The sequence below is a fragment of the Manis javanica genome, chromosome X, assembly GCF_040802235.1.
Source record: "Manis javanica isolate MJ-LG chromosome X, MJ_LKY, whole genome shotgun sequence".
Taxonomy (NCBI): domain Eukaryota; kingdom Metazoa; phylum Chordata; class Mammalia; order Pholidota; family Manidae; genus Manis; species Manis javanica.
In genome coordinates, this window is record NC_133174.1 from 106885763 (window position 1) to 106908659 (window position 22897).

The window sequence follows — 22897 nt, forward strand, 5'->3', positions numbered from 1 at the left end:
CCTTATGCTGTTCGATTTCTGAACCAAACGAATGGCATTGCTTCCCACGCATCATTTCAGCTGGCCTTAAGAGCAGGTGACCTATGCACCCAAGGTCAGTGGCTGGACCACGTCACAGCTGTTTTCCCTTCTGGCTAATCGTACCTGCAAAAATCAAGAGAAATGCAGGCTACAAAACACCACTATAATCTTCTAGCTTCACGGTGTTTTAATGTAGTTCACTCCCTGGCAGTAAAGTATAAAATAAGGTTAAATTTCATAGTAGGTGCCACAAAAAGGAGAGGCAGAGAATTCAGACCCTAATGGTAAACCTGACCAACTGATTTGTCTTTTTGTAGCTCCTCCCTATACAGCCCTGACATTCATCTAGGGAGATATACTTTTTTTTAAATTAAGGTATCATCGATACACAATCTTACAAAGGTTTCACATGAGCAACATTGTGGTTTCAACATTCACCCATATTATCAAGTCTCCCCCACACACATCCCATTGCAGTCACTGTCTATCAGCATAGTAAGATGCTATAGAGTCATTACCTGTCTTCTCTAAGGAGATATACTTAATGGGTGATCCCAACCTAGAGGCACAGTAGAGAGAGATCAGACCTCAAAATTAAGATTTCATAATGTTGTCAATGTCTTCTGTATCCCTATCTGTAGTACCTGCCCTCTTGCTTCCTTTCAGAGATAGTTTACCTAACAATCAACTAAATGAGGCCTGTATGGCACTAAATGTAGACCAGAGGTTGTAACCATGACCATGGCTTTCCTTGAACAGTCTCATCATCACAGGGTGGCACAATATAAAGTATTACCCTAAGTGGGAATGCCACCTCCTTCCTCTGTAAGCCCTGCCCTGTAAGATGAGGACGACAGAAACCACACAGTACAAGTGTGTTTTGGGTCATCAGCAGATCAAATGTTAAACTGGATACAAGATGGAATGCAGAACAATTTAGTCTTCTCACCTAGAGGTTCTGCAGTCACCTGCAATGTTGATCTATATCCATGGAGTATCACTATCTTTACAGTAGTTATACCTCTTCAGATCTTATTGTTTGGTTACCTTGAGCATTGAACATGCAACTCTATTACAAGTGGCCAGTACACTCATCTTTATGAACGTGATTATTGCTGCTCCATACTAAAATGAAGAGCAGCATTTAGGCAATCACTGTGTGTCAGGTACATAATGCATGGAAGTGGAAAGTGTAATCTGTTTTAAAAGCATCCTAACTGGAATACTAAACACTATAGGATTCATCCAGAAAAGGAACTAGAAAAAAAAGTACTACTTTTTCTGTATTCTCCCAGGAATCTCTTTGGAAACAATGTTTTCAAATATATTAATACCTATTATAAGAGTAGCAACTATCATTTATGACACATTAGGTGCTGGGCACAATGGTTACGTGCCTGGTGTACATATGTCTATAATTTTACAAGCCTCAGTGGCCTTCTGGTTTTTTTTTTAAGTGATAAAGCTACATTGGGTAGATTGATTAATCTTCAATAGTACTATTTAAAAAAGTAAAGAAAACCTGTGATTTTACTTTTTTGTTTTTATTATGAACTACATAATATACTGCATGCAACATAATACACAGCATAACCTTCTAGCAGGGGTAGATGAGCGTAACTGAGTTGTTTTTCATCAATCAGGAAAATCCTTCCTTAATCAATGTTCTCCAAGCCCTGAAAAACAGTTTAAAAGGTGAAATGTGAGAATTCTGTTCCCATAAAAAATGTACATGTACTTTTATAATTCTGGTGTCACCAAATGGCATTCTCTGCTATTAAAGTACTTTCACATCCCACATTTCTCTAACTGCAACAATAAATTGGACTGAATTTTATAATAGCTAAAGTAAAAAAAAAACTATGATTCCTAGTTTTCATTTTCTGACAGCAGCAAACCTATTGCTTTATATGAAAAGATACCCTCTCTTCCATCACAACAAAAGTCAAGCAACTAGTTACAATCTGGATCTTTCTGAAAGTACTTTTAACAAGTCCACGGACAGTAAGGTAAAACCATCTTATAAAATAACAGCAAACACAAGAAAGCTACTATTAGCCTCATTCTATTTTTTTTTTTTTTTTACAGATGAAGAAACAAAGGCTCAGAGAGATTAAAAGTCTTGATTAATTAAGTCGGTAAGGAAGAAGCAGAGCCACAATTCAAGTTCAAGGGCCCCAACTCCAGAACTATTGCCCTGTAAGAAGTATGACACCATTTATATTCAGAAGGGCCACTCTACCTCAGTTTGCAACGAAATACTCAAGAAACTAAAGTAAAACATTAATCATTGATGGCATTTCTACTACCAGATGTAAAAATAACACGATCCAGTTATTTTGTTTACTATGACAAAAATCTTCTTGAAAAAAATTAAAATTGGATGGTTCTAGGAGCCACCTTATAGAAATCCTAATTCATTTGGTCTGGCCAGGGGCCTACGAATCTGCATTTTGTGCCATATGTCAGGTGATTCTGATGGTCGTTCTTGGGCCATACTTTGAAAAAGACTGCTCTGGATGAGTAGGTATCTATCATCATGGCCATTAGATTAGATTCACAAATAGCATTATACTGAGAGGCAGATCACCTAGGTTGAGTCCTTATAGTGTTATTAATCACTCTTACCCTCTGTTTTCTCATCTATAAAATGGAATTAATCTTTATGTAAGTTTGCTGTGAGGAATAAAAGAGCAAGAAGAAAATATTAAAAAGCAACTAAAATTTTCAAAAATAATAATGAGGACCCAACTATAAGATATAAGAACATACTATAAGGTTGAACCATATGAAAATGCCACTAGGCCATTTCTAACCTACAAAAACAGCAATTTCATATGATTCTATCAAATATAAAATTATAATTAATTCTTTATATATGGTATTGGTGCACAAATTGGCAAACCAATGGCATAGAGATGGGCACATTCATGAAACAGGCCCATGTTTATATGGAAATTTAGTTTACTAGAATGGTGTTTCAAATAAAAAACAGACTGTTCTACACATGGACATAAGTTGTGATACCTGGCTATCTCTTGGGAAAAAAAAAAGTTAAATCTTGGCTTCAAATTATACCCCAAGATGACCTGTAGATGGGTCAAAGCACTAAACATAGAAAAAGAAAAGAAACTCCAACATATCTGAGAAATTGTAAGAATATACTTTTATCATCTTGGGTAGGAAAGTCATTTATAAGCAGGACATAAAACCCAAAACCGACAGAGGATTAAAGATGGAGGCATGAGAGGTGAAACAGAGGCCTCCTCCTAAAACTGCATATAATACGAAAATATAAGTAATACAACTAATCCTGAAAGAGCAACAGGAAGAAGGATGCGCCAGACTGCATACACCTGGAGAAAAGAACAGAACTCACGGAACAGGGTAACGTACCAAAGCTGTGACCCAGCGGGACCCAAGCCCTTCCCCCACCCCAGCTCACTGGCGGGAGGAAGAAAAATGGAGCGGGGAGGGAGTGGAGGCCTGGGACTGCTCAACACCTACCTCTGGAGATGTACTCTGGGAGCACAAACCTACACTGCATGCTGCTCTGGTGATTAGCAGGGTTGGAAAGCTAAGACAGGCAGAATACCTGGAGAGACTGATATTCCAGCCGCTTGTGGAAAACAGGGATCCACATCCGCCTGCTCTGGGAGAACAGAAAGGTGGGCAGTCTGAGAGACTTCCTAACAGCAAGAGGGCTGCTAAAGGGGCAAGGCTTGCACAGAGCTTACTACTCAGGAGAAAGGACACATAGACAAAAGTCTCTGGGTGCACTCTGGCCAGCAGGTTGCGAACTTTCACGATCTTCAGGCACTCCAGCCCCCTGGCTAGCTATGCAGTTATGAGGCCCCCCCACTGTGATACGCTGCCTGCTGTGACTTCCTCCCAGCCACCCCGCACCTGGCTCGCAAACCGGCAAACCCTGCCCTGGCATCAGGCCACCCAGAGGGAAGCCCCCCCTATAGCATCTACAAATGCAAAGCACAGAGGCTTATACCTCTGTGCTCGGACCACTGGTTCGGGCAGTGGAGGCAGGCATAGCAGCCGGGAAGCAGGAAACAGCTCTTTCCTCCCCCCAGGCACCAACACCGCTCCCCTGTAACCCCCGACATTGCTGCAGGGGCTGAGCAGCTCCAGGGAGTAGAGCTTCTTGGCACCAGAGGGTGCCACATACAAATATGAAACGTCAAAGGAACCTGTTTCAAAGCAAATTCATACATACACCAGAAAAAGACTCAAATGAAACCAATCTCATGAATCTTCCTAAAAGAGATTTCAAAATAAAAATCATAAACATGCTCATGGAGGTACAGAAAAATATTCAAGAACTCAGGAATGAATCCCGTTCGGAGATCCAATCATGACGGAACACAGTATCAGAAATGAAACATACAATGGAAGGTTTTAAAAGCAGATTTAAAACGGTGGAGGAGATGATAAATGAAACAAATTAGAGAAGAGGAATACATAGAGGCTGAGGCACAGAGAGAAAGGTTTTAAAAGCAGATTAAAAACAGTCGAGGGGATGATAAATGAAACAGAAATTAGAGGAGAGATATACAAAGAAGCTGAGGCACAGAGAGAAAAAAGGATCTCTAAGAATGAAAGAATATTGAGAGAACTGTGTGACCAATCCAAATGGAACAATATTTGTATTATAGGGGTAATTGTCTTTGAGGAGGTAATTGCTGAAAACTTCTCCAATCTTGGGAAGGAGATAGTCTCTCAGGCCATGGAGGAGCACAGATCTCCCAACACAAGGGACCCAAGGAAGACAACACCAAGACATATAATAATTAAAATGGCAAAGATCAAGGATAAGGACAGACTCATAAAAGCAGCCAGAGAGATAATATTCTTCATGTAATTGTAGATTAATGATAAGAAAAATAAAAATAAAAAAAAAGAAAGGGGGAGGATTACTCCCTGATAGGATAAAATTAACTGCAAATCAACGATTAATGCATGCTTTACATATCCTTAATTTTTTATCTTTTAAAGGGTGTCGGATGATCAGCTATGGAAGTACATTTTTCTGATAATATTTCTTTCTCTTAAAAAAAAAAAAGCAGTTCCTGGGTGGTGATCTCCAATAGGTTCTTCACAATGGTATAAAGGTCATATCAAAGTGTGGGCAAAGGGTTTGTTTGTGTTTATACAGAGGATCAAAGCCTAATTTGGCTACCCAGAAAACGAATTAAGATACGATATGAAGAAGAACTTCCAACATCAACATCCTCTGGAAGAGTCATTCCAGAAGATGATCATCAAAAAACTTCAACAAAGATCCTGGCGCTGTTGCAGTTGTAGCTGCATTCATCCCACCGGTTCCTGGACTTGCCATTGGAATGAAGAAGGAGATACCTAAGCGGGCCTGTGCATACAGTAAAACAACAAATTTGACTGGATGTATATTGTCGGAACTCAACCAAGAATTAGGAGAAGTGCAAGTTGCAGTGCTCCAAAATCATGCGACTATAGACTATCTACTGTTAAAAGAACATATGGGATGTGAACAGTTCCCAGGAATGTGTTGTTTTAATTTGTCTGATTTTTCTCATACTATTCAAATTCAGTTAGACAATATCCATCATATTATTGATAAGTTTTCACAAATGCCTAGGGCACCTAACTGGTTTTCTTGGTTTCACTGGATATGGCTGGTAATTGTAGGTCTGCTTTTGTTATGAATCTGTATTCCTATTCTGTTAATGTGTGTATGCAATTTAATTAGTAGTTTGTTAAAACCTATACATGCTTATGTTACTCTACAAGAAGTTATGTCAAAGAAACAATCAATCTTCCCATGTTTTCTTCCATCTGCGACTTCTATAGCTTTTCTTCTTCCTTCCTAATTACAACCCTTTAGTAGAATTCGTGCCTCATATCAAAAATTACCAAGTATCATAATTCTTCCAAGAGGTAAAGATACCTCAAGACAAATGCTGGGCATAGAAGCCACAGGGCATAAATCTGCAAAGAAGTAAAAAGCTAACCTTTTCAAACAATATTGCTTCTCTCTCACTTACCAACTTTACATTTCCCTGTATGGCCCTGGAAGACGGCCGGTTAGCCAGAGACGGGTAAGATTCCTCACGGGAGGAACAACCTAAGACAGGCACAGTCACAGGGGGGCCATCAGGTGAGAAATTGGGGATCAACAGAGGTGAGGGTTAGAACCTCACCCCCCACCCCCCATTTTGAGAGAAATCTTCTGCATCTGTGGATGTTTTGTTGCCCTTGTCTAGCTTGGATTAATACTCTGTCTATAGGCACAGACCTGATCATCTACATTTGCCCTCTTACAGCACTAAATTATGTTTTCTACCTTTATCTTGCATCTACCTACCACTTCAGCATTTTATTAAAAAAAAAAATAAGGGAGCAATGTGGGATTCACATATAAATAAGTATAAAGGTCAAATGAATAATCATATCTGACTTGATTGTTTATAGTTCATGATGCGTGATCAAAACCGAAAGTTTCTCTGATATGACTGCCCTTGCACTGTTCACCATGTAAGAACTTATTCACTATGTAAGAACTTGTTCACCATCTAAGAACTTGTTCATTATGCTTCAGAAGATTGGAGACTGTTGAGAATTAGGCTTGGGGTTGATTAATGATTGTGCATTGAGTCCCCTATACAGAATTTTATTGTTGTTAACAACATTTGATCAATAAATATGAGAGATGCCCTCTGAAAACAAAAGCAGCCAGAGAGAGAAATAAGATCACATACATAGGAAAGCCCATCAGGCTATCATCAGATTTCTCACCAGAAACCTTACAGGCCAGAAGGGAGTGGCTTGATATATTTAATGCAATGAGGCAGAAGGGCCTCGAAACAAGAATACTTTATCCGGCAAGATTATTATTTAAATTGGAAGGCGGGATGACACAGTTTCCAGATAAGCAAAAGCTGAGAGAATTTATCTCCCACAAACCATCTCTACAGTGTATTTTGGAGGGACTGCTATAGATGGAAGTGTTCCTAAGGTTTAATAGCTGTCACCAGAGGTAATAAAACTACAGTAAAGAAACTAGAACAGTTAATTACTAAGCAAATGCAAAATTAAATCAACTGTCACCAAAGTCAGTCAAGGGACAGACAAAGAGTACAGAATATGATACCTAACATATAAAGAATGGAGGAGGGAGAAAAGGAGGGGGAAAAAAAGAACCTTTAGATTGTGCTTATTATAGCATACTAAGTGAGTTACGTTACACTCTTAGATAGTAAGGTGGTAAACCTTGAACCTTTGGTAACCACAAATCTAAAGCCTGCAATGGCAATAATTTCATACCTATTGAAAATCACCCTAAATGTAAATTGTCTGAATGCACCAATCAAAACACATACAGTCACTGAATGTATAAAAAAACAAGACCCATGTATATGCTGCCTAAAGACACTCACTTTAAACCCAAAGACATACACAGACTAAAAGTGAAGGGATGGAAAAAGATATTTCATGCAACTAATAGGGAAAAAAAGCAGGAGTTGCAGTACTTGTATCAAACAAAATAGACTTCAAAACAAAGAAAGTAACAAGAGACAAAGAAGGACATTACATAATGATAAAGGGGTCAGTCCAACAAAAGGATATAACCATTATAAATATCTATGCAGCCAACACAGGAGCACCTACATATGTGAAACAAATACTAACAGAAATAAAGGGGGAAATAGAATGCAATGCCTTCATTCTGGGAGACTTCAACACTCCATTCACTCCAAAGGACAAATCAACCAGACGGAAAATAAGTAAGGAGACAGAGGTACTGAACAATGCATTAGAACAGATGGGCCTAACAGACATCTACAGAACTCTATAATCCAAAAGCAGGAGAATACACATTCTTCTCAAGTGCGCATGGAACATTTTCAAGAATAGATCATATACTAGGCCACAAAAAGAGCCTTGGTAAATTTAAAAAGATTGAAATTGTACCAACCAGCCTCTCAGACCACAGAGGTATGAAACTAGAAATGAATTACGCAAAGAAAACGAGAAATCCCACAAACACATGAAGGCTTCACAACATGCTCCTAAATAACCAATGGGTCAATGGACCAAATAAAAACAGAGATCAAGCAGTATATGGAGACAAATGACAACAATAACTGAACACCGCAAAATCTTTGGGATGCAGCGAAGGTCATTCTAAGAGGGAAGTATATTTCAATACAGGCCTACCTCAGGAAAGAAGAGCAGTCCCATATGAACAGTCTAAACTCACAATTAACGAAACTAGAATAAGAACAAATGAGGCCCAAAGTCAGTAGAAGAAGGGACATAATAAAGATTAGAGCAGAAATAAATAAAATCGAGAAGAATAAAACAGTAGAAAGAATCAATGAAAGCAAGAGCTGGTTCTTTGAGAAAATAAACAAAATAGATAAACCCCTAGCCAGACTTATCAGGAAAAAAAGAGAGTCTACACACATAAACACAATCACAAGTGGGAAAGGAAAAATCACTGTGGACACCACAGAAATACAAAAAAATTATTAGAGAATACTATGAAAAATTACATGCTAATGAACTGGACAACCTAGAAGAAATCAGAAATGGACAACTTTCGAGAAAAATACAACCTTCCAAGGCTGACCCGGAAAGCAACAGAAAATCTGAACAGACCAATTAACAGCAACGAAATTGAATTGGTAATCAAAAAACTACCTAAAAACAAAACTCCTGGACCAGATGGCTTCACCGCTGAATTTTATCAAACATTTAGTGAAGACCTAATACCCATCCTCCTTAAAGTTTTGCAAAAAGTAGAAGAGGAGGGAATACCTCCAAACTCATTCTATGAGGCCAGCATCACTCTAATACCAAAACCAGGCAGAGACACCACAAAAAAAGAAAATTACAGACCAATATCCCTGATGAGCATATATGCAAAAATACTCAGCAAAATATTAGCAAACCGAATTCAAAAATAAATCAAAATGACCATCCACCATGATCAAGTAGGATTTATTCCAGGGATGCAAGGGTGGTACAATATTAGAAAATCCATCAACATCATCCACCACATCAACAAAAAGGAGGACAAGAACCACATGATCATCTCCATAGATGCTGAAAAAGCATTCGACAAAATTCAACATCCATTCACAATAAAAACTCTCAACAAAATGGGTATAGAGGGCAAGTACCTCAACATAATAAAGGCCATATATGACAAACCCACAGCTTACATCATACTTAATAGCGAGAAGCTGAAAGGCTTTAAGATTGGGAACAAAACAAGGATGCCCACTCTCTCCACTTGTATGCAACATAGTTCTGGAGGTCCTCGCCACAGCAATTAGACAACACAAAGAAATAATGGGCATCCAGATTGGTAAGGAAGAAGTCAAACTGTCCCTGTTTGCAGATGACATGATATTGTACATAAAAAACCACAAAGACTCCACTCTAAAACTACTAGATCTAATATCTCAATTCAGCAAAGTTGCAGGATACAAAATTAATACAAAGAACTCTGTTGCATTCCTATACACTAATGATGAACTACCGGAAAGAAAAATCAGAAGAACAATTCCATTCACAATTCCATCAAAAACAATAAAAAACCTAGGAATAAACCTAACCAAGGAAGTGAAAGACCTATGCTCTGAAAACTACAAGACACTCATGACAGAAATTAAAGATACCAATAAACAGAAACACATCCCATGCTCATGGATAGGAAGAATTAATATTGTGAAAATGGCCATCCTGCCTAAAGCAATCTACAGATTCAATGCAATCCCTATCAAAATACCAACAGCATTCTTCAATGAACTAGAGCAAATCGTTCATATGGAACCACAAAAGGCCCCGAATAGCCAAAGCAATCCTGAGAAGGAAGAATAAAGCTGGCGGGGGGATTATGCTCCCCAACCTCAAGCTCTACTACAAAGCCACAGTAATCAAGATAATTTGGTACTGGCACAAGAACAGAACAATAGACCAATGGAACAGACTAGAGAGCCCAGATAGAAACCCAACCATATATGGTCAATTAATATAAGATAAAGGAGCTATGGACATACAATGAGGAAATGACAGCTTCTTCAACAACTGGTGGTGGCAAAACTGGACAGCTACATGCAAGAGAATTAAACTGGATTATTGTTTAACCCCATATACAAAAGTAAACTCAAAATGGATCAAAGACCTGAATGTAAGTCATGAAACCATAAAACTCTTAGAAGACAACATAGGCAAAAATCTCCTGAGTAAACATGAGCAACTTCTTCCTGAGTGTATCTCCGCAAGCAAAGGAAACAAAAGCAAAAATGAACACATGGGACTACATCAAACTTAAAAGCTTCTGTACGGCAAAGGACACCATCAGCAGCACGAAAAGGCATCCTACAGTATGGGAGAATATATTTGTAAATGACATACCCTATAAGGGGTTAGCATCCAAAATATATAAAGAACTCACATGCCTCAACACCCAAAAAGCAAGTAACCAAATTAACAAATGGGCAGAGGATCTGAAGAGGCAGTTCTCCAAAGAAGAAATTCAGATGGCCAACAGACACATGAAAAGATGCTCCACATCACTAATCATCAGGAAAATGCAAATTAAAACCACAATGAGAAAACAAACAAACAAACAAATAAATAAATAAAAACAAAACCACAATGAGATATCACCTCACACCAGTTAGGATGGCCAGCATCGATAAGACGAAGAACAAAAAATGTTGGCGAGGATGCAGAGAAAGGGGAACCCTCCTACACTGCTGGTGGGAATGTAAGCTAGTTCAACCATTGTGGAAAGCAATATGGAGGTTCCTCAAAAAACTAAAAATAGAAATAGCATTTGACCCCGGAGTTCCACTCCTAGGAATTTACCCAAAGAATACAAGTTCTCAGATTCAAAAAGACATATGCACCCCTATGTTTATTGCAGCACTATTTACAATAGCCAAGATATGGAAGCAACCTAAGTGTCCATCAGTAGATGAATGGATAAAGAAGATGTGGTACATATACACATTGAAATACTATTCAGCCTTAAGAAAGAAACAAATCCTCCCATTTGCAACAACATGGATGGAGCTGGAGGATATAATGCTCAGTGAATAAGCCAGGCGGAGAAAGACAAGTGCCAAATGATTCCCCTCATTTGTGGAGTATAACAAGGAAGCAAAACTGAAGGAACAAAATAGCCGCAGTCTCACAGACTCCAGGAAGGGACTAGCGGTTACCAAAGGGGAGGGGTGTGGGAGGGCGGTTGGGGAGGGAGGGAGAAGGGGATTGAGGGGTATTATGTTTAGTACACATGGTGCGGGGGGTGGGGTGGGGGGGTGGGTCATGGGGAAGACAGTGTAGCACAGAGAAGACAAATACTGACTCTGTGGCATCTTACTACACTGATGGACAGTGACTGCAATGGCGTATGGGTGGGGACTTGACAGTACGGGTGAATGTAGTAACCACATTGTTTTTCACGTGAAACATTCATTCATAAGAGTGTATATCAATGATACCTTAATAATTTTTAAAAAAACCCAAACCCAGAATGATAAAATATAAATACAATAAACTGAACATCAAAATTAAAAACTATCATCTGATGAAAGACATCATAAATTGAAAAAGACAACAAGCAGACTGGGAAAAATATATGTAACATATAAAATAGACAAATGATCAACAGCCGTAACATACAAAGAACCCCTATAAATTTAAAAGAAAAACAAGCAAGGATTTAGACAAATGATCCAGAATAAGAAATACAATCATTAAACATGTAAAAGGCTGTCCAATCTCACTAGTAGACAAGAATACGCAAATTACATTAACAATAAGACCTTTGGCAAAACAACAACAGAAACCCACCTCAACCCTGACAGATGGCTAGTAACAGAGCCATCTTACCTTTGAAACATAGTAACGATTAACTCCAGAGATGCGCTTATCTCTTTCCATCAAAGTCCACTGATATGGATAATAGGCAATCCTTTTTTCCTACAATTAAAAGAAATTATTATTGCAGTTTATGAAGATGTGTTGTAGGACCCCAACCTCCCTGAGAAATAAGTTAGCCTAAGAGTAGCCATCTTGAAGCCCAAAAAGCCATTCTGATATATGACTCAGAGGGAACAACTGAAACCAGGTAACTCCTCTGGAAAAACAAGTTAATCAATCATGACTGCTGGCAGCGCTAACCTTTCGGTTAGTTAAACATAAAAGCTGACCCTACCTTGCTACACCCCCAGGACGTGGCACCAACTCAGAAATCGTAGGTTTGAAAAATTACTGCCTTTGTAGTATTGTTATCTTGCTATGTAGTATTGTTATCTTGTTACTACAACATAATCTGTAACCATGGTAAATCTCTAGGGCTAAATGCCTCAGAAAATCCTATATAACCACTTAGTTGTAAGTACTCAGGGTCCTCGTTGAGACCCGCTGCGACGGGCAGACTTGGACCCCAACTAGTTGGCTTCTGAATAAATTCCTCTTGCTTGTTGCATCAAGAAACGTCTTTGGTGAGTGATTTGGGGGCGGCGCCTTCCTCAGGGGAATCCAACATTTGGGGGCTCGTCCGGGATCGGGCGTCCACCCCGCTTCACTCCCGAAGTCGCTCTTGGAGGAAGAGGTAAGATTAGTGGCGCCTTGAGTTGTATGTGTTCTGTTTTCTGTTTCAGTGAGACCGGTCGGAGTTCTGAAGGGTACCCGCTGTCTGGCAGCCGTCTCAATCCCGTAAAGGGGCTGTGACTGCGGTCGGTAGACGTACTAGAGCACCGCAGGCTGCAACCCTGGGGGACGCCCCAGGTTGGTTGGGAGGCCAGGGACGCCTGGTAGCCTCCCGTCTGTTTTTCCGGCAAACTGAACCTGATGAGATAGGGTTGATTTTTGGGCGCCGAGAATATCAACCCTCTGATTCCTTTCGGTTTCTGTTCGAGGCTCTGAAAAGAACCAAAAGCGGCCGCTGTGTGTCTAATCTGTGTGTGTCTTTGTTCTTTGTGTCCTTTACGTGTCTAATTATTGTTATACTGACAATGGGACAGACAGTGACGACTCCCCTTAGCCTGACGCTAGATCATTGGACGGAAGTTAGAGTGAGGGCACATAACTTGTCAGTAGAAGTGAAAAAGGGACCATGGCAGACTTTCTGTACCTCCGAATGGCCCACCTACAATGTTGGGTGGCCCTCGGAGGGGACTTTTGATCTCCCCACCTTATTAGCAGTAAAAGCTGTTGTCTTTCAGGATTCGTCTCAAGGACACCCGGATCAGCAACCCTACATTGTAGTCTGGCAAGAGTTGGTGGAGAACCCACCACCCTGGGTAAAGCCCTGGGTGCAAAAGAAAATGGGCCCTCGAGTTTTAGCTGCCCAGACTCAACCTCAGAAAAAGGAAAAGGAAACTACCAAAGTTTACCCTGATACTCAGGATTCGCTTATAATTGATGATCCCCCTCCCCCTCCTTACCCTCCTGCCCCTACGGCACCTCCGGTGCCCCCACCCCCAGCACCCTCAGCACCCTCAGCACCCCCAGCTCCGGCACCCTCAGTCCCTGATGCTGAGGCAGTAGGGCAGGCTCCGGGACCTGCCCAGGGCACCCGGCGCCGCCGAGGGGTCATCTTGGACCCACCGGGTATCTTTCCTCTCCGGTCTTATGGAGTTCCCATCCTTGGAGAAGAAGGGGAACCACCTTTCCAACCCCTGCAATATTGGCCCTTCTCCTCTGCTGATTTGTATAATTGGAAAGCTAACCACCCGCCCTTTTCAGAGGAGCCACAGAAACTAACTGGTTTAGTAGAGTCTCTGATGTTTTCCCACCAGCCCACCTGGGATGACTGTCAGCAGCTTTTGCAGGTGCTCTTTACCACGGAAGAGAGAGAGAGGATTCTCCTGGAGGCACGGAGGAATGTGCCTGGAACCGACGGACGGCCTTCGCAACTCCCTCATGACATAGAGAGGGGGTTCCCGTTGACTAGACCCAACTGGGACTTTAATTCTCCAGAAGGTAGGGAGCGACTAACCATCTATCGTCAGGCTCTGGTGGCAGGTCTCCGTGGGGCCGCAAGACGCCCCACCAATTTGGCCAAGGTAAGAGAGGTCAGCCAGGGAGCCACTGAAGCACCTGCAGTATTCTTAGAGCGCCTGATAGAAGCCTTCAGGCGGTATACCCCCTTTGATCCCACTTCTGAGGGGCATAGTGCTTCAGTGGCCCTTGCTTTTATCGGGCAATCGGCACCCGACATTAAGAAAAAGCTTCAGAGATTGGAGGGCTTACAGGATTTGTCGCTGAGAGATTTAGTAAAAGAGGCAGAGAAAGTTTATCATAAGAGAGAGACTGAAGAAGAGAAGGAGTTAAGGAAAGAGAAGGAGAGAGAAAGTAAAGAAGAAAAGAGAGATAGGAAGCATGAGAGAAATTTAACAAAAATCTTGGCCGCAGTAGTAGAAAGTAAGGGACGGCCGCCCTCTAGTGGTAGAACTAGTAAGGCAGGGTCCCTGGGCAACCGACCTCCTTTGGATAAAGATCAGTGTGCGTACTGCAAGGAAAAGGGGCATTGGGTGAAAGATTGCCCTAAGAAACCACCACGGGGACCTCCGAAGAAAGTGCTGTCCCTGCTAGAAGATGAGGACTAGGAAAGACGGGGCTCGGAACCCCTCCCCGAGCCTAGGGTAACTCTGAAGGTGGAGGGGCAACCCGTTGAGTTTCTGGTAGATACCGGTGCTCAACATTCAGTACTGACCCAAGCTAGAGGCCCCCTTTCTAGTAAAAAGTCTTGGGTGTTTGGGGCCACGGGTCAGAAACAATATGCATGGACTACCCAAAGAACAGTAGACTTAGGAGTGGGACAAGTAAACCACTCATTCCTTGTTATACCGGAATGCCCTACACCCTTGCTGGGAAGAGACATCTTGACCAAAGTCGGGGCCCAAATATCCTTTCAGACTGAAGATACCCAAGTGACTGATAGCAAAAAGAGACCCTTGGGCCTAAGCATTCTGTCTATAAAGTTAGAAGACGAGTACCGCCTTTTTAAAGAACCAGAACCCTCCCGAGTTAATCAGAGGTGGCTCAACCAGTTTCCAGGGGCCTGGGCAGAGACGGCAGGTATGGGACTCGCTGTAAACCAACCCCCGGTGGTCATAGAATTAAAAGCCTCAGCCTCACCAGTAACTGTGAGACAATATCCAATGAGTAAAGAAGCCAGAGATGGGATTAGGCCCCATATCCAGAAGCTCATAGAACAGGGAATATTAGTAAAATGTAAATCCCCATGGAACACTCCCTTGCTGCCTGTAAAGAAAGCGGGAACAGGAGATTATCGACCAGTGCAAGATTTGAGAGAAGTTAATAAGAGAACACAGGACATTCATCCCACTGTGCCGAATCCTTACAACCTGCTAAGCTCTCTGGCCCCAGAAAATACTTGGTATACAGTCTTAGATTTAAAAGATGCCTTCTTTTGTTTGCGCCTGCACCAGAGTAGCCAACCGCTGTTTGCTTTTGAGTGGAAAGACCCCTCCACAGGAACTACTGGACAATTGACCTGGACTCGCTTGCCACAAGGATTCAAGAACTCACCTACCCTCTTCGACGAGGCTTTACACCAGGACTTGGCCTTTTACCGAGCCTCCAACCCGCAGGTAACCTTGTTACAATATGTTGATGACTTACTGATAGCCGCTCCTACACAGGAAGTCTGCCAAGCGGCTACTGAAGCCCTTTTGACTGAACTTACTAGGCTGGGGTATAGGGCATCTGCCAAAAAGGCACAGATCTGCCAACCACAAGTGACTTATTTAGGGTATTCCCTGAGAGAAGGGAAGAGGTGGCTTACTGAAGCCCGGAAGCAGACTGTGACGCAGATCCCGGTCCCTACTACTCCGCGCCAAGTCCGCGAATTTCTGGGAACAGCAGGGTTCTGCAGATTGTGGATACCCGGATATGCCACCTTAGCCGCCCCCCTGTACCCCCTAACCAAAAAGGCAGCCCCGTTTGTTTGGGGACCTGAACAGCAACAGGCCTTTGATGAAATCAAGAAAGCCCTCCTGTCGGCACCCGCTCTGGCCCTGCCAGACGTAACTAAGCCATTCGTCCTTTTTGTGGATGAGCGGAGTGGAGTGGCTCGGGGAGTGTTGACCCAGCAATGGGGACCTTGGAAGAGACCTGTCGCCTATTTGTCAAAAAAAATTAGACCCAGTAAGTAGTGGATGGCCTGCCTGTTTGAGAGTAGTAGTGGCTGTGGCCCTCCTAGTTAAAGATTCTGACAAACTGACACTGGGACAGAAACTTACTGTAGTTGCTCCACATGCGTTGGAGAGTGTAATTCGGCAACCACCCGAGAGATGGATGTCGAATGCCAGAATGACTCACTACCAAACCTTACTCCTGAATCGTGATCGAGTAGAGTTTGCCCCCCCTGCCATCCTAAACCCGGCCACTCTGCTCCCCGATTTGGAGAAAGAAGTGCTTCACACCTGCCAGGAAATTCTGGCTGAAGAGACAGGAACCCGCCAGGACTTGCAAGATCAGCCCTTAGGGGGAACGAGACTCCTGACTTGGTATACAGACGGGAGCAGTTACATCATGGATGGTAAGAGAATGGCCGGAGCTGCAGTAGTAGATGATGACCGAGTTGTATGGGCCAGTGGACTCCCAACGGGCACCTCTGCACAGCGAGCAGAACTCATCGCCCTGTCTCAGGCCCTAAAGATGGCAGAAAGTAAGAGACTTAACGTCTACACTGACAGCAGATACGCCTTTGCCACTGCTCATATACACGGGGCTATTTATAGACAGAGAGGGCTGTTAACTTCTGCCGGGAAAGATGTTAAAAACAAACAAGAAATTTTAGATTTGCTGGAAGCCATCCATAGGCCTAAAGAAGTAGCAATAATGCATTGCCCTGGACACCAGAAAGATGACTCTCCAATAGCTCGAGGAAATCGGAGAGCAGACCAAGCCGCAAAGCAAGCGGCTCAGGGAATGAACATTTTGCCCCTTCAGGTGTGTCCGGAAGCCACTCACATCGAGAGCTTCCAGTACACACCTGAAGATCTCGTTTGTATAAACAAATTAGGGTTCAAAAATTCCTCACCCCAAGAGATATACAAGTCTGAAAAAGGGAAAGTTGTCCTGCCCCGGAAAGAGGCAGAAGAATACTTAAGGCAATTACATCAACTGACACATTTGGGAGCAAAAAACCTAAAGACTTAAGTTCGAGACTCCCCTTATCATATTATTAGATTAGGAAAATTAGCTGACGAGATTGTAAAAAATTGTGTTCCCTGTCAATTAGTAAACGTGAGCAAAAATCAAGCAATATCCGGGAAAAGACTTCGAGGAGATCGCCCAGGAACTTATTGAGAAGTTGACTTCACTGAAATTAAGCCTGCTAAGTATAGATACAAGTACCTTCTAGTTTTTCTAGACACATTTTCAGGATGGACAGAGGCATTCCCCACCAAAACTGAAACAGCTCAGACGGTGTCTAAAAAAATCCTTGAAGAAATATTTCCCAGGTTTGGGATTCCAAAGGTAATCGGCTCCGACAATGGCCCTGCTTTTGTTGCCCAGGTAAGTCAGGGATTGGCCAAGATCCTGGGGACGGATTGGAAATTGCATTGTGCATACAGGCCCCAGAGCTCAGGACAGGTAGAAAGGATGAACAGAACTCTAAAAGAGACCTTGACTAAATTGTCCATAGAGACTGGCTTATGTGATTGGTTAGTCCTCCTTCCCTTTGCCCTGTTTAGAGTTAGGAACACTCCCAGCCGCTTTGGACTAACGCCTTTTGAAATAATGTTTGGGGCCCCGGCCCCGCTTCAGTCAGCACATCTTCATACATTCCCTGAGTGTGCAACTAATAAGTTTTTGCTTGAAAGGTTACGAGCCTTGGAGGCTGTGCAGAAAGAGGTGTGGGCCTCCATCAAGGAAGCCTATCAGCCAGAAGACCTCTCGGTGCCTCACCAGTTCCAGGTGGGAGACCCAGTCTACGTGAGAAGGCACCGGACAGGAAACCTCGAGCCACGGTGGAAGGGACCTTTCATCGTCCTCCTGACTACTCCCACAGCTGTAAAAGTGGACGGCGTCTCTTCCTGGATACACGCTTCACATCTAAAGAAGGCACCCCCGGACCCGGACTGGCGAGTAACTCGGACTGATAACCCCCTTAAGCTTCGCTTGTGTAAAAAGAATTATGCTGTTAGTAATTCTGATGCTCCTGCTACTTCCAACCCACCAGAACCCTAACCCCCATGAACCCAGGTTACTGACATGGCAAATCATTACCCCAGCTTCCCACCAAGTAGTAGTCCAGTTAACAGAACAGCATCCTAGGGGGACTTGGTGGCCTACCCTCACTGTAGACATATGTACTCTCTTCAAACAAGACCCTCGGCACGGAGGTAGAATAGGAAGGCCAGGATGTGGATCTCGGGCTTCTATGAAAAAACTCCAAGATACCTGCTTCTATGTGTGCCCAGCCCCCTCAACCGATCGTGCTAAAGCCTCACAGTGTGGTGGGCAGACAGACTTTTTCTGCAAAAATTGGGGCTGTGAACAAACAGGGACATGTCATTGGATAGGCAGAAATGCCGGGAGCTCCCCTCCAAGTCTTATAAGAGTTAAAAGAAACAGTACTCAGGCCCAATGTATGACCAGCTCTACCTGTAATCTTATTGATATTTCCTTTACTGAAACCGGAAAGGAGGCAAATTGGGAAAAAGGGCTCATGTGGGGATTAAGACTCTATCAGGAAGGATATGATAATGGAGTTGTATTCACTCTTAGACTCAAAGTAGAAACCCTCCCAGCTATTCCAGTAGGACCAAACGCTGTCTTACCAGATCAGCCTCGCCTCCCAACCCCAGCCCCGAAAAGAACCCTAACTATTTCAGCTGTCCCCGTCTTTGCTCCTAGCCCACTGACCTCTTTTTCAACCTTGTTGAGGGAGCTTTCAGAGTCCTAAATGCCACCGACCCTAAAACTACAGAGTCCTGTTGGTTATGTTTTTCTTCTAGACCACCTTATTATGAAGGGCTGGGATTGTCAGCTGATTTTAAGAATACAACCAGCCACGAAATTTGTAGTTGGGGCAGTCATAAAAAGCTAACACTAACCGAAGTGTCTGGAATAGGAAAGTGTCTAGGTACGGTTCCCGCCACGCATAAAAATTTATGTAATGAGACCATCCCCATGATCCCCACAAGAGAAAACAGGTATTTAGTCCCACCACCTGAAGGATGGTGGGCCTGTAATACTGGACTAACTCCATGTGTTTCCACCTCTGTCTTCAATTTCTCCCACGAATTCTGTATCATGGTCCAGTTAGTACCCAGACTAATGTATCATGATGACTTCTCATTTGTGGCAGAATTGGAACCTAGACTAAGGTATAAGAGAGAGCCAGTCTCACTCACTCTAGCTGTATTACTAGGAGTAGGAGTCGCAGCCGGAGTAGGAACAGGGGCGGCTGCAATTATACAAGAGAACCAACATTATGAAGGACTAAGAATAGCTATCGATGAAGATTTGAGAACTATAGAACAGTCTATTTCTAAACTTGAAGAGTCCCTAACCTCCCTCTCTGAAGTAGTGCTGCAAAACAGACGAGGATTAGATTTACTATTTCTAAAAGAAGGTAGATTATGTGCAGCTCTAAAGGAAGAGTGCTGCTTCTATGCAGACCATACTGGAGTAGTAAGACACTCAATGTCTAAATTAAAAGAAAGATTAGATCAGCGAAAGCGAGAACGAGAAGCTAACCAGAGCCTGTTTGAATCCTGGTTCTCTAGATCCCCATGGCTTACAACTCTAATATCCACCTTGACAGGACCCCTGCTTATTTTTATATTGCTCCTCACCTTAGGTCCCTGCATTTTAAATCGAGTAATAACCTTTATTAGAGAAAGAGTAAGTGCTGTGCAGGTGCTAATGCTGAGACAACAGTATCATACCCTCACACATCAAGAAGAAACCAACATTCCATGATTAGAATGTTCAGAAAAAGAAGTGGGGAATGTAGGACCCCAACCTCCCTGAGAAATAAGTTAGCCTAAGAGTAGCCATCTTGAAGCCCAAAAAGCCATTCTGATATATGACTCAGAGGGAACAACTGAAACCAGGTAACTCCTCTGGAAAAACAAGTTAATCAATCATGACTGCTGGCAGCGCTAACCTTTCGGTTAGTTAAACATAAAAGCTGACCCTACCTTGCTACACCCCCAGGACGTGGCACCAACTCAGAAATCGTAGGTTTGAAAAATTACTGCCTTTGTAGTATTGTTATCTTGCTATGTAGTATTGTTATCTTGTTACTACAACATAATCTGTAACCATGGTAAATCTCTAGGGCTAAATGCCTCAGAAAATCCTATATAACCACTTAGTTGTAAGTACTCAGGGTCCTCGTTGAGACCCGCTGCGACGGGCAGACTTGGACCCCAACTAGTTGGCTTCTGAATAAATTCCTCTTGCTTGTTGCATCAAGAAACGTCTTTGGTGAGTGATTTGGGGGCGGCGCCTTCCTCAGGGGAATCCAACAGTGTGACCCAACAGAGGGACAGTACGTGATATTCTAGAAAAATGTCATCATCACTGAAATAAAGTCAAGTTAATGTAAGACCAGACTCTTAAATAAAAACGGACCACTAGGCTTTAGAATTAAGATGGTAAGCATGAGTTCTTACACTTTTTTTTTAACCAGGTTGTTTTTTTTTTCAAAAGACATATGACAATTCCCTTTGGGGACCCTAATAAGAAGAAATAACATCAGGACATCACACGTGAAAGACAATCACAAAGCCAGAAAGCAAATACATCTATATACTCTGTACTGTAAGAGATGATGTGAAGGCCCAGGAAGAGAGGAAAATTACAATCCTGATGTGAAAACCAGGATCTTGTGATAAGTTCCTAAAGGTTTGCAAGAGACAGACGATAAAAAAAATGTCAAGATAAAAAACTAATTAAGGGTAGGGAAGAAGTAAAAGACGAGAGGCTCCCAAGATGTGGATGTGAGAAATTAAAACCCAGCAAAAAAGGAAATTAAAAGCCAAGACTAACTGACGCCTCACTTCTGCCTAGGAATTGGGACCTACCTCTTCTAATCGCCTACCTTCCCAGCCCCGGAATCTCTACTTTGCCCTCTTGCCCACTCTTCTCCACCGAGCAGCGAGCTGTTTCTTGCTAGAGTAGGATGTGGTTTCTCCGGGTTAAATTCCGCAAGCCTCCGCTGTTAGTCAACAGGAGGAAAGGGGAGGGCCGACCTCGGGGCTCCCCATCTCAGAGAGACACCGGTTCCTTAAGGCCTCCCCAAGCCACGGTCCATTTCGTTAACGCCAGTCCGAGAAGCCGGCCGTGGGGCCGCAGAAGCCGCCTTACCTTGCCCCCGTTACTGAACCTGTGGATGTGCGCAGTGGCCACTCCGGGGATGACCAAGCACGCGGCCATGACAGCGATCCCGGGAAGAATCTCAAACCACATCGCTACACAGCTACTCAGGCCAAGCACTTGCCCCAGGATTCCTAAAGGTGACCCGCTCTGGCCCCTTTCCGGTAAGCTCCGCGACAGCTGGCGAGCGGGGCGGGACCACGTACGCCTTCAAAGGAAGCGACGGGGTATGGCAGGACTCAGGAGAGATGCGCTCGCGCGCTCGCGCGCTCTCGCACTGCTGGTTCTGCCCACCCAGGAGCCCGCCCATTTTGCGCCGACTCGGGTCAAGCACGACGTGCAGTCCCGTGAACAGGTCTCGCGCGACCAAGTCCGCCATAGCCGTTTCGGAGCTCTGGACCGTAAAATGGCAGAGGAACGTTCTCCAGTAGAGGCAGCAAGTCAGGTGTGCACCTTTCTCTTCAGAAAGTTTGGTGGGCAAAAAGGGGCTGCAGGCCGCAGGAAGCGCCCCTGCAACCAAGAGCCCGACGACTGCAGCAGCAGCAGTAGTGACGAAGGCAGCACTGTGTTCCGCCCAAAAAAGAAGCGCGCGGCCCACAATCCGATGATACAGAAAACCTGTGGCAGTGGTAAACAGAAGGCGCCTTACAATGACTTGAATAGCGAGGAGGAGGAAGAGAACCACCCGGAGAGTGTCGGCGTGGTCTACAAGTCCACCCGCTCGGCGAAACCCGTGGGGCCAGAGGACATGGGGGCGACTGCTGTCTACGAGCTAGACACAGAGAAGGAGCGCGATGCACAAGCCATCTTTGAGCGCAGCCAGAAGATCCAGGAGGAGCTGAGAGGCAAGGAAGATGACAAGATCTACCGGGGAATCAATAATTATCAGAAATACATGAAGCCCAAAGATACGTCAATGGGCAATGCTTCCTCTGGGATGGTGAGGAAGGGCCCCATCCGAGCTCCCGAGCATCTGCGTGCCACCGTGCGCTGGGATTACCAGCCCGACATTTGCAAAGACTACAAGGAGACTGGTTTTTGTGGCTTTGGAGACAGCTGCAAATTCCTCCATGATCGCTCAGATTACAAGCATGGGTGGCAGATTGAACGTGAGCTTGATGAAGGTCGCTATGGTGTCTATGAGGACGGAAACTATGAAGTGGGAAGCGATGAGGAGGAAATACCATTCAAGTGTTTCATCTGTCGCCAGACCTTCCAAAACCCGGTTGTCACCAAGTGCAGGCATTATTTCTGTGAGAGCTGTGCACTGCAGCATTTCCGCACCACCCCGCGCTGCTATGTCTGTGACCAGCAGACCAATGGCGTCTTCAATCCAGCAAAAGAACTGATTGCTAAACTGGAGAAGCATCGAGCTACAGAAGATGGTGTTGCTTCCAGTTTCCCATTAGATACTGATAATGGTCCAATTTCCATTCCTTAGTTTTCCCATCCCCAAATCTCAAAATAAATGTTTTGTTGTTTTAGAAATCTTAAC

The 22897-nt window shown here is 43.5% G+C and overlaps 3 protein-coding genes and 1 long non-coding RNA gene across 10 annotated transcripts in view; 3 read left to right on the plus strand and 1 right to left on the minus strand.

Moving 5' to 3' along the window:
- Positions 1 to 2554, plus strand: part of LOC118968673 (uncharacterized) — an 89022-nt gene extending 86468 nt beyond the window's left edge. The window contains exon 5 of the long non-coding RNA XR_012127500.1: positions 2110 to 2554. This is a non-coding gene — a long non-coding RNA (uncharacterized lncRNA). The remainder of the gene's footprint in view (positions 1 to 2109) is intronic.
- Positions 1 to 21674, minus strand: part of LOC108386421 (NADH dehydrogenase [ubiquinone] 1 alpha subcomplex subunit 1) — a 43573-nt gene extending 21899 nt beyond the window's left edge. For 2 of the 6 annotated variants that reach the window (XM_073227908.1, XM_073227900.1), the window contains exons 1-2: positions 11923 to 12012; positions 2 to 144 (exon numbers count right to left, since the gene is read on the minus strand). In XM_073227908.1, the coding sequence (XP_073084009.1) occupies positions 2 to 55 (54 nt within the window). In that variant the 5' untranslated portion in view covers positions 56 to 144; positions 11923 to 12012. Of the gene's footprint in view, position 1; positions 145 to 539; positions 1698 to 11922; positions 12013 to 21393 lie in introns of those variants that run through there. The other 4 variants (XM_073227909.1, XM_037000193.2, XM_073227901.1 and 1 more) reach the window with 4 other exon arrangements.
- On the plus strand, positions 12023 to 19752 carry LOC140847467 (uncharacterized). Of its 2 annotated transcripts, none has more exons than XR_012127497.1 (2): positions 12023 to 12646; positions 17895 to 19752. XR_012127497.1 is itself a non-coding variant. In XM_073227898.1 (2 exons), the coding sequence occupies exons 1-2, from the start codon at positions 13050 to 13052 to the stop codon at positions 18008 to 18010; spliced, it is 1086 nt and encodes a 361-aa protein (XP_073083999.1). In that variant the 5' UTR covers positions 12929 to 13049; the 3' UTR covers positions 18011 to 19752. The 2 variants fall into 2 exon arrangements, 1 of the variants encoding a protein (XP_073083999.1); XM_073227898.1 differs by lacking the exon at positions 12023 to 12646 and adding an exon at positions 12929 to 14019.
- On the plus strand, positions 21536 to 22897 carry RNF113A (ring finger protein 113A). The gene has a single exon (XM_017680129.3). The coding sequence runs from the start codon at positions 21632 to 21634 to the stop codon at positions 22841 to 22843; it is 1212 nt and encodes a 403-aa protein (XP_017535618.2). The 5' UTR covers positions 21536 to 21631; the 3' UTR covers positions 22844 to 22897.